General features: G+C 36.1%; 1 protein-coding gene across 1 annotated transcript; it reads right to left on the reverse strand.

Moving 5' to 3' along the window:
* Nucleotides 1-1,636: 1,636 nt before the first annotated feature.
* IAPP (islet amyloid polypeptide) lies at nt 1,637-8,810 on the reverse strand. Its single transcript, XM_033222707.1, has 3 exons — nt 8,697-8,810; nt 8,271-8,365; nt 1,637-2,888 (listed from the first exon to the last, which is right to left on the reverse strand). Exons 2-3 carry the CDS (start codon nt 8,348-8,350, stop codon nt 2,708-2,710), a joined length of 261 nt encoding a protein of 86 aa, XP_033078598.1. The 5' UTR covers nt 8,351-8,365; nt 8,697-8,810; the 3' UTR covers nt 1,637-2,707.
* Between the last annotated feature and the right edge of the window lie 3,364 nt (nt 8,811-12,174).

Raw genomic sequence — 12,174 nt, forward strand, 5'->3', positions numbered from 1 at the left:
AATTATGGCATATTATAAATTACATATTATGTTTTACATATTTATAATATATATAGACTTGATATGCAATAAAACTGTAGTCTATTGTGGGAAATTTTTCGAATAAGTTTGAGAGATTATGATTTAATTGTGATTTAATTGTACTTTATTCAATTTGAAATACTGGGTTTGAGTCCACTTTGAAAGAAGGACCAATAAGTGAACATCACAAATATAAATTTATATATTCACCTATTTATTTCGGTATGTAATTCATGACATAAAATGTATTATAAATATATTTGTCTGCCTCTATACACTCATGACCACTACCACTTACCACCACCAACAAAAGCCTCTACAATTTGGTAATCTAAGGCACACTTCATATAGGGAAATTTTAACATAGAAAGGTAAGTCAATGAGTCAAATTTCCACTTAGATTGAAATGCTTACTTTTCCTATTTTTTTAAAAGTACAAGTTGAGTGCCTTTAGAAATGGCATAACGCAGCATGATGGCAGTTTATCTGAATTAATGCTACTTCCATAGGTACCTAACTCAAAGTCAGGGAAAAGCAGACATTCTATGTGGGGAAAAGAAAGAGAGATCAGACTGTTACTGTGTCTCTATAGAAAGAAGTAGACATAAGAGACTCCATTTTGTTCTCCATTTGAGATGCTGTTAATCTGTAACCCTACCCCCAACCCTGTCCTTGCAAGAGACATGTGCTGTGGTGACTCAAGGTTTAACGGATTTAGGACTGTGCAGGGTGTGCTATGTTAAACAAGTACCTGAAGGCAGTATGCTTGTTAAAAGTCATTACCATTCTCTTAATCTCAAGTACCCAGGGATACATACACTGCGGAATTTGCAGGGACCTCTGCCTAAGAAAGCTAGGTATTGTCCAAGGTTTCTCCCCATGTGATAGTCTGAAATATGGCCTTGTGGGAAGGGAAAGACCTGATCATCCCCCAGCCTGGCACCTGTGAAGGGTCTGTGCTGAGGAGGATTAGTATAAGAGGAAAGAAGGCCTCTGGGCAATTGAGATAGAAAAAGGCATCTGTCTCCTGTCGGTCCCTGGGCAACTGAGGTAGGAGAAAACCGCCTTAGGGCTGAAGGTGGGACATGCTAGTGGCAATGCTGCTCTTTATGCACTAAAAAGGTTTATGGAGATGTTTGCATATACATATCAAGGCACAGCACTTTTCCTTAAACTTATTCATGTCACAGAGATCTTTATTCATATGTCTTACTGCTGACCTTCTCCCTACTATGATCCTATTGTCCTGCCACTTCCCCTTTTCTGAGATGGTAAAGATTATGATCAATAAATACTGAGGGAACTCAGAGACTGGTGCCTGCGTGGGTCTTCTGTATGCTGAGCACCGGTCCCCTGGGCCCTTTTTTTCTTTCTCTATACTTTGTCTTTTGTGTTTCATTTCTTTTCTCCAGTCTCTCGTTTCACCTAACGAGAAACGCCCACAGGTGTGGAGGGGCAGGCCACCCCTTCAATCTGTGAGAATCTGACTCAAAGCAAAGCATTTCATCTCCTGTCCAACATTGCAGCTGCTATCAAAAAAAGTGTATCGTACACATAACCTCTGCCAGAAATGTCCAATTTATTAAACAAAGGAAATAATTCCTATACAGCAAATAGTTTCTAGACGTCTGTGGTCTTTTAATTGAAGACACGATTAATAGAACACAAGTTGTTTTGCAATACCCTGCATAAAAATGTGATTGAGGTTTGCTGAAAGCCACTTAAACAGAATAAAGGGCATATACATTTAATAGAAGCTCACTGCTGCTAGCACACAATGAAACCCTCATGGATACAAAGTGGTTTTGTATTTTTAAATAGCCTCTTAGTACCAGCAAGCACAAGAAACAATGGACTTTAAAAAATATTTTGACTGTGTCAGGAGCAGGATTTTCTTTGTTTTTAAAACAGCATCCTATCATTTCAGAAATCTGCAAAAAGGAATTGCTTAACATGGGTACTTAAAATTACTAATTTGCTTAACAGGGGTACTTACAATTACTAATTTTTTTTCTTTCTTTCTTTCTTTTTTTTAATTTGAGACGGAGTCTTGCCCTGTTGCTTAGGCTGGAGTGCAGTGGCGCAATCTCAGCTCACTGAAACCTCTCCCTCCTGGGTTCAAGTGATTCTCCTGCCTCAGCCTCCTGAAGAGCTGGGATTACAGGCACGTGCCACCACGCCCAGCCAATTTTTGTATTTTTAGTAGAGACAGGGTTTCACCATGTTGGTCAGGCTGGTGTCGAACTCCTGACTTCGTGATCTGCCCACCTCGGCCTCCCAAAGTGCTGGGATTACAGCTGTGAACCACCGCGCCCAGCCCAATTACTAATTTTCTAATGTTAAGAATAATAACTTTATTATTAGCTGTTTACAATTTACTGAGGTTCAAACTACTGTTTTTTCCTTTGTTCTTAAACCTGTGCCACTGAGATATAGGTCCCAAAATGATTTTTTTATGCTTTAAAATAACAATCTATAGCGAAAACATTTCATTTTAAAAGATACTATCTTTTTATTATGGGACCTTAGTACTGTATATAAAACAATCTTTTGACAATGTATATGTCCTGGCAACAAACATCAGGTACACAGACCATATATTCACACTGGAAATGAAAAAGGCAGTGTTAAATTATACAGGAAATCTCTAGAACATAAAACAATAACTATAGAGTTACATTGTCCTCTAAAGGGGCAAGTAATTCAGTGGCTCTCTCTTTAATGCATTCCTCTTGCCATATGTATTGGATCCCACGTTGGTAGATGAGAGAATGGAACCAAAGTTGTTGCTGGAACGAACTAAAAAATTTGCCAGGCGCTGCGTTGCACACGTGGCAGTGTTGCATTTCCGCTTTTCCACCTGATGACTGGTGACATGGAACAAATGTGAAAAGTTAGAGCCTTACTTATTTTAGTTGGATCCAGACACGCGACATCAAATATCTCGTATTGATGAAAACTAAAGAAACAATTTTCACAAAAGTAACTCAGGTTTGCAAACACCTAGATGACTGAGTTTTGTTTGTTCCTTTGTTTGTTTGTTTTTGAGACAGAGTCTTGCTCTGTCGCCCAGGCTGGAGTGCAGTGGCGCGATCTCGGCTCACTGCAAGCTCCGCCTCCCGGGTTCCCGCCATTCTCCTACCTCAGCCTCCCGAGTAGCTGGGGCTACAGGCGCCTGCCACTGCGCCCGGCTAATTTTTTGTGTGTTTTTAGTAGAGACGGGGTTTCACCGTGTTAGCCAGGATGGTCTCGATCTCCTGACCTCGTAATTGGCCCACCTTGGCCTCCCAAAGTGCTGGGATTACAGGTGTGAGTCACTGCGCCCGGCCAGGATTTTTTTTTGGACACCTTGAAATGACAATTGAAAATCATATAACATCTTTCATTACAGTCAGTGTTGCATTTCTCAGTTAAAAGTCTTCCTTTGGAAATTCAGAATAGATTACATATAATCAAAATAACAGTGTCTTTGTCTTACATTTTTAAAATCTTGAGTAATTTATTTTTTAATATATAAAAAAATTTAGAATGTAAAATTTAAATGTAACCTGAAATATGTAGAAATTTAAAAATAATTATTTCCACATCTTTCCAATAAGAATAAAGCAGTGTTACTTAATCTTTAAGTTCCTTGAGATAATTGAATCAGGAGTGTTATGCAAGAAATGTCATAAGGGAATTCTGCAATATGCAACACATGGAAGAACCTTGAGGACATTAGGTTGAGCGAAAGAAGCTATTCATAGAAAGATAAATGCCACTTGGTTCCATGTATATGAAGTATTTTAAATAGTCAAATTCATGAATTAAAGAGTGGAATGGTGGTTATAGGGGCAAAGGAAAGGGAGAAATAGGGAGTTACTAACTATTGGGTGTGAAGCTTCAGTCAAGCAAGATGACTAAGCTCTAGAGATGTGCTGTCCAACATTTTGCACATAATCCAGAATAATGTACTGCATGCTTAAAAATTTGTTAAAAAGGGTAGATGTCATACTTTGTTCTTGCCACAATAAAATGAAATATAATAAAATAGAAAAGAGAGAATGTCATAAAAATATGTCAAAAAAGAGAATATCATAAAGTCTCAAAAAGAATCAGATCTATCACTTGTTCAAGCACTCTATTGCAATGTGAAAGTTTTATTACTTTTAGCCTAAATACATTTTCCTGCTTGGATCTTATACTTTCAAACACTTTAATGATAAGACTAGGTTAAATGTTAAAACCAAAACACTTTTTATGTCAATGGTATTAATATTCATCACATTTTTCTAGCCACCTGAAGGAAGTGCATAATAATACTTATAAACTCAGAAATCATAACTACAAATTAAATAATTCATTTAATTTTAATTTGTTTTTATTTAAAGCATTTATTTGTATATCAACTCCATTTTTTTGATCGCCTTTTGTTTCAACGTACTTTCAAATGATATCGGAAATGGATGCAGAATAATAGCATTGCTTCCTCTTTACTGATTATTAGGAAAGTTAGAGAAATATTTTAGTTTTCAACTTCATTGAAATCAAAATATTGGTGAAACTTAGGGTAAATGGAAAATGTAATAGTTATAGGGTTAAAAACTGAATGTCCAGGAGCCAGTGGATATGCACAATTTGGGACTTAAATGCAATGGATTTATCTCATTGTGTTTACCTTGTGTAGGGATTTCATTATCTCTATCTTGAAGTAGAGGTAGCCTAAGAGTAAATGTTTAATAATCTAATGTGAAACTTTAAAAAAAAAATTTTTACTCCCATATTTCCTCCTAAGTACAGAAAATTTCTTATAGCATTAGGTGAACTGTATACTTGTTGAATGTAAGTGTATGCCGACAAATTATTGAACAAATTATCTGGTCAAAGGAAACCATAATTATTTAATCTATATCAATCTCATTTACACTATCTGTTCAATTATTTATTTTTGAAGTTACAGTAAATATGGCCAATGTACATTTCAAAAGAGTGGTTTAATGCTTTAAGGATTGAACTAGTAATTTCAAACATTTGTATTGAATTCTAAAATACTAACTTTTCTTGAAAAACATAAAAATTGGAATTTGGTCCAAACATCTGAAAAAAAGTAGTAAAGGAAAATTATGGGTCAAATTGAGAAGATTCAAAGGGAATATCTGTTCCAAGATATGTTTAGCATATGACTGAAGCAGAATGTGAAATACTTTATACGCTAAATGCTGAGTGGTATTTTGATAATTGGTTGGAAGGTCAATAATAAAATTTAAAATTGTTCTAAATAGAATGTTACCTTATTTGAGTTACCTAGAAGGGCCATCATTCCACTTAGAATAAATAGTAAGAGCATTTATGTTTTTATCATATTTGTGAAATTGCTTTTCTATTCTTTTCTTTCTGTCGCCCAGGCTGGAGTGCAGTGGCGCGATCTTGGCTCACTTCAAGCTCCGCCTCCCAGGTTCACACCATTCTCCTGCCTCAGCCTCCTGAATAGCTGGGACTACAGGCGCCTGCCACCACACCTGGCTAATTTTTTGTATTTTTAGTAGAGACGGGGTTTCACCATGTTAGCCAGGATGGTCTCGATCTCCTGACCTCGTGATCCGCCTGCCTCAGCCTCCCAAAGTGCTGGGATTACAGGTGTGAGCCACTGCGCCCGGCCTAAATTGCTTTTCTAAAAAAGACTTTTCATCTAAATATACTATTCAGCTTATATAAGATTCTATCTAAAGCAATCTTTAGGATGGAAAAAGATGTCTAAAATGGTTAATAAAAGGCATTACTTCCCCGGTTTCAGGCATTTTTTTCTCATTGACTACCTAGACAGGTAACATATCAGCTAGTAACAAACATTAAAGTTGTTGACCACTTACAGGCACATACACACATGGAAATTCTTGACTTTAAGAGAGTTTAAACAGAGATGACAATAAGCCAAAGTATAACTCTTAAATTGCCTCTCTTTTAAATGGTCTCTCCAGAGTTTTAAAAAATGGCTTTAAAGTGCTTCCCTGCTCTCAGCTCTTAACATTCATCTGTGGAAGTATGTGAGCTCCTGCAGGGAGATCCTAGTGATTACATCTTGGCATCTATGTAATTATATTTTTAAGTATCCTTTGATTACCTGCCAGGCAGATATTTACAAGGGAGTGTAAAAATGTTGGTGGGAAAGTATGTGATCCTTTTATCCTATTTCATACACTTACAAATTGAAAAAATCTCTAATGAGATGATTACATTTTATAAGGAAAATTACATTGAATGATATTAGTTTTATTTTTTAAAAGAGTTAAAATTGGACACATTTTCCACATATATTTTCCTAACTTTCTGTGAGATATGTAGAATAGTACATGATTTAACATCTCAGCGTGATAAATCATACTCCCTTTAACAAATGTTCAAACATACGCATTTCAGGCAACACATTAAAAAGCAATTTGAAGAATGTTTTACAAGATTTCTAATAATTCAAAGTTAAAGATTGTTAGACTAACACCAAAATAATTTAATAATAAGTAATATTATATTACATATTACCCTATTTCTAAGAGAAGTTTCTCTCATAATAAACAAACAGGCATCTATAAAAACATAATGGACTGGTTTCTGTGGCTCACTCTTATAATCCCAGAACTTTGGAAGACTGAGGCAGGAGGAAGGCTTAAGCCCAGGAGTTTGACACCAGCCTGGGCAATATAGGGAGACCCTTTCCCTATAAAATAAAGATAAAACAATTAGCTGTGTATGGTGGCAGGTGCCTGTGGTCCCGGCTACTTGGGAGGCTGAGGTGGGAGGATCACCTGAGCCCAAAAGGTCAAGGCTACAGTGAGCCATGATTGTACCACTGTACTCCAGCAGCCTGGGTGACACACAGAGAGATCCTGTCTCAAAATAAAATTTAAAAAAAAGAGGGTAAATGTGCTGAGTAAATTTCCATATCTATTGAAAGAAAGTATCAAGATATAAACAGATATAGTAGGAAATACTACCGATTTTCCTATCATCATTCAGTTATTCTGCTTATCAGAAACTTCATGTCATTTTAAAAGTTATTTTTATCCAATAAAAATCAAATAGAAAATTAGAGTCAGTTCTGAGAAGAACACCCTGTAAACTAATTAAGTCTTGAAATGACAAAAAACATGATTCTTGCTATTTATTATACATAGGTGCTGTAGAAATATTTGCATACTGCTATGGGCTTCCAAGAAAAACGATCTCAAAGGAAAACAAAGACAAGATGATAATCATTCTAATGAGAAGAGTTCTAATATGACAATGCACACTCTTTACAAAGGTAAACGTAATTCTCCTTGGTGTTAAAGAGTGTATAAGTTCAGTCCCATAAGACTATATGGAGCAAAACTGATTTAGGCACAAACAAATCCTCACTATATTATTTATGACTTATGCACATATTTGAACTTAGTAATCCTTTAAATAAATGGAGAATTACAGTATTAAAGTTTCAGTTTGAAAATTATAACTATTCTTGAAAGTTTTACGTGACATAGTTTTTAGACTTCCTTAATTACCATTTAAATCAAAGACTTCCCAGGAAATCCTGATGTACATGCTCCCTATTGAAAGTAATTTTAAAAAGTATTAAGTTTATAGCAGCTTAGAAGTAATATGAAGAATAGCTTTTTATAAACCTGTTTCACTCATAGAATAGCTAGCTAACAATACAGAATAAATCCCCCAACAGCAAATGGCTTTTTAACTAGTTCTTTTCGGTTTCATTTCTTAAAAACATTAATTTGCTCCTGATTATTTCTGTACATTTCCATTTCCACAAGATGTAAAAGTTTTGAATATTTCCAGAGACATTTGAGGAAAATAAAAATCTAAGTAAATATACAAAAAGAATTACACTCGGTACAAAAATATATGCTTCACTTAAGTTCCTCTGGTTTGTTTCAGTATCGGGTTAATATAGGAGAAATTACTACCTTTTGATTTTTTTCCTGCTTCATGTTCTGGCTTTGCCCCTCTAAGTTCCAAGACCATATTTCTCTTGGAAATATGCTGGAAACTAAATATGTAACTGGAATTATCCATTCTTGTCTGTCAGAAGTTCCATCAAAGATATTTATTTGCCACTGGTGTTATTCTTTAAAGAACACAGAATTCAAGAAACAATGGAATAACTGAAGGTACTGTTCTTAAGCATGATATAGTCAGAAATCTAAGACTGTTAGTCATTTGACAGTATTTAATTCTAATTTTCCCACACTTTACAAAAGAAGCAGGATCTTAAAGTTACCAACCTTTCAATGGGTGTAGCTTTCAGATGGTTTAATGCAACAGAGAGCACGATGAGAAATACTTGCAGCTTCAGGATGCACATTGCTTCTCAGATTTTCTGCAAAGAATAGTCCAGCACTGAAATCAAGAGATTTCTTATAGTTCTAATTAATGTAATTTTAAATTAGAGCCTCGTTTTTAAAAGAACCATCTTTTTAAAACATAATTTACAAGGATCAAAATTTTTATTGATTTAGTCCCTAATACTGTCTACTTTTTAAGTAATTTTGAGATTTTTACTTTCCCAATTTCCTTATCTAAACAGTCTGAACATTTATACTGTAATATGCTCTCCCTTTAGCCTTTCTTTGAAATAAACCATGAATTTAACACCAAGTGTGCATTTCTCTAAATAAATAAAACTTTCCCAGAAATAGGAAATTCTTTACCTTTTAATGTTTCAACGTCAGCAATATCAGCAAATGCCTTTGATAGAAAGAAAGTTTCAAGAAAAGAGCCCAAGCTCGTATCCTGGAATATTTACCCCCTCATTTGCTAACTAGTAATCCAGCTCTTATATACCCCTCACACCTTTCTCAGCTCTGACATCAGGCAGCTCAGAGAGCCTCTGTCATTCATTTCCATCCCTATAGATAGAAAGTACCTCATAGACAGCAGAAGCAGATGGGTCATTATTACATTAACTCATCAGTAAATATTAACGTAGCAAATACAGAGTGTCCTTGTGCAGTTAATGGTGTGTCATACACAGCAAAAGTTTGAATTTGTCATCTTTGTAAGACACGAGAGAATTTTCAAGAATTAAGTGTATCTTATGGTAAGGAACTGATAGAAAGGGGTAAGGATAACAACAAATGTGCATATATGCAAATAAAGAAATCACAGACTTTTGGTATATCTAAACCCAAGTGACCTCAATGGCTGAATCCTATGAAGCTTCAGGAATAAATGGAGATATAAGAGGAAGGTATATAAAAAGGGCATAAAAGAGAAATCAAAAGTCATTTACAATGAGGTGAGAGGAGATTTAAAAGCATAAGAGTAATGGAAGACCTACTCCATGGTAGGGATTATTCTAGGTACCAGAGAGATGACAGGGAACAAAACAAGATTAGAATGAACAACTAACTGCTACATAACCAAATGAATAAAAAAATTCATTTGTCGGCACTTACATAGAGATCCATAAGTATATGTAGTCAAGTAGTTTTTGGATGACTTTTTTCATTCATTGTTACACAGAAATTTGCAATTATTTTGAAAGAACAGATTTGTTTCCCTTTAGCTTCATGAGAACATTACGAATGGCTTGGCTCAGACAGTACTTTGTAGTTTGTGTTTTAAAATGATTTGGTTTTTAACTCTTTCTCCAAATAGCTCTTTTTTTTTCTTTCTCTCTTTTTTTTTTTCTTTTTTATTTGAGACAGTTTCCCTCTTTGTTGCCCAGGCTGTAGTGCAAAGGTGCGATCTCGGCTCACCGTAACCTCCGTCTCCCGGGTTCAAGTGATTCTCCTGCTTCAGCCTACAGAGTAGCTGGGATTACAGGCATGCCCCACCACACTCGGCTAATTTTGTATTTTTAGTGAAGATGGAGTTTCTCCATGTTGGTCAGGCTGGTCTCGAACTCCCGACCTCAGGTGATCTACCCACTTCGGCCTACCAAAGTGCTGGGATTACAGGCATGAGCCACTGCACCCGGCCTCTTTTTTTGTATTTCTAAATTATATTTGTTATCTTAGTTATTAATATAACAACTTAATGTCATGTAAAGCAAATAAAAGAAATTTCAATTGTCAGTGAAAATATGCATGCCTGTGTAATCTTAAAAAAATTAAAGTTCTCAAACTAGAAACATTAGTTCATTGATTTCATATACTTACTGAAAGTGTAGTAACATAGTTTGAAGGTGTTTGGTAGAGATTTCAGGAGGAAAGAAACAAACTTGTTTAGAATCTGTGTTCTAATTATTCAATGATTCTACAATTTTAATATTTTCTGTGAAATTTACTGATATTCCAAAAGAAAAAAAAAACAAAATAAAATCAAAAGATTTGGAATGATAATGCATTTCCGTAAGAAGATAGTGTACTTAACAAGGTGAGTATGAGGTAGGAGGAAGGACTAGACTCCAGAGGCAGGGCTTGATCACCAGACCAAATTGAGAACTAGCTAAAACAGGGCCAATGGAAAGCAGCTTTCCATAAGACACGTCCCCTAGTGTGCCATGTCAGTTTACCATTGCTATAGTAACACGCAGGAGTTACTGCCTCTTTCCACTGCAATGACTAGATGACCCCAAAGTTACTACCACTTCCCGTGAAATTTCTGCCTAAACCACCCCTTAATCTGCATGCAGTTAAAAGTGGGTACAAATATGACTGCAAAACCGCCCTAAGCTGCTACTCTCTGCATATGGGGTAGCCCTGCCTTGAAGGGCTTATATTATCATTGTTGTATATTATATATTATATTATCACAGAGTTATAAATGCCAGAACCGTAACACTGCCTCTTCAATAAAGCTGTTTTCTTCTACCTCCAATTTGCCCCTGAATTCTTTCATGGACAAAGCCAAGAACCCTTGAGGGCTAAGCCCCACTTTGGGGCTCACCTGTCCTGTGTTAAATACAGTGATGTAGAAAGCATTCGAGGGCCAGTGACACTAAAAAAGATTCAACATCAAACATCTAGTTAATGCTGAATCCTGGACCAAAGCCTAGCTTTCTGACTCATGGTCTACTGTTCATTTAGACAAAAATACTTGCCTGTTACCTACATTGTTATTTATTCTATTTTCATAGCGTTTTTTTTCTCTAAGATGTTAAGGGTGCCAAACATAACATTCAAAATGGATCCTCTCTTACGCTAAGAGAGGGTACATAAGCAAAATATTCTATCTAAGGAAAGAACAGGAAGACCCGGTATTTTATAAGGACTACCATATGTCAGGCACAGTCATATAATTGATATGTAATATCTCACTTCATCTTTGCACCTCTACGGTGGTTATCATTTGCTCTAATTTATAAATAATGAAACTGAGATTCAAAGAATATAAGCGACTTGCTTAAGGTTACAGAGCTACTCAGGGGCAGAGTGAAAGACAAATTCTCATCTGTCTGTTTCAGGATATTTCTTTCTTTGTTAAAAAGGATCTATATTTTCATATTCAAAATTGCTCATTGCTTTCTCTAAGTTGTATATCTTGTTATAACACCTTGAATAATTTTGTTATAGCCAGATGGGACCTTATGCTGGTCTCGTATAATGTTTAGTTAAATCAACATCTATCCCAATCTCAAATAGCTTCAGAGTTTACATGCTCCCTACAGCACTAATGAAAGTGAAGGTGGTATGTGGATATTTAGATTATTTTAACAAGGGCATAAGCTTCTTTCTAAAGGACAAGCATCACTGTCACTTATCTTGGTATATCCCCTTTAGCCTTGCTAAGACAAAGTGTGAATAAGGTGCTGGCAGCTTTTGCATCACCTGGGAGCTTATTAGAAATGCAGAATCTCAGGCCACAGCTTGGATCCACTCTACGAAAATCTGCATTTCAAAAATGATCTTTCCGCTGGGCGCAGTGGCTCACGCCTGTAATCCCAGCACTTTGGGAGGCCGAGGCGGGCGGATCACGAGGTCAGGAGATCGAGACCATCCTGGCTAACACAGTGAAACCCCATCTCTACTAAAAATACAAAATAAATAAATAAATAAATAAATAAATAAATAAATAAATAAATAAAATTAGCTGCGTGTTCTGGCAGGTGCCTGTAGTCCCAGCTACTCAGGAGGCTGAGGCAGGAGAATCGCTTGAACCCAGGAGGCGGAGCTTGCAGTGAGCCAAGGATCGCGCCACTGCACTCCAGCGTGGGCGAAAGAGCAAGACTCCATCTCAAAACAA

The sequence above is a fragment of the Trachypithecus francoisi genome, unplaced genomic scaffold (genome assembly GCF_009764315.1).
Source record: "Trachypithecus francoisi isolate TF-2019V2 unplaced genomic scaffold, Tfra_2.0 Lachesis_group11, whole genome shotgun sequence".
NCBI lineage: Eukaryota > Metazoa > Chordata > Mammalia > Primates > Cercopithecidae > Trachypithecus > Trachypithecus francoisi.

Excerpts from the sequence above, each read along its gene's own strand:
- IAPP (XM_033222707.1), bottom strand. The coding sequence starts at position 8,350 with ATGTGCATCCTGAAGCTGCAAGTATTTCTCATCGTGCTCTCTGTTGCA. Across the intron at positions 2,889-8,270 it reads AAAGCTACACCCATTGAAAG|TCATCAGGTGGAAAAGCGGA; the intron begins GTTGGTAACTTT and ends CCATGTCACCAG.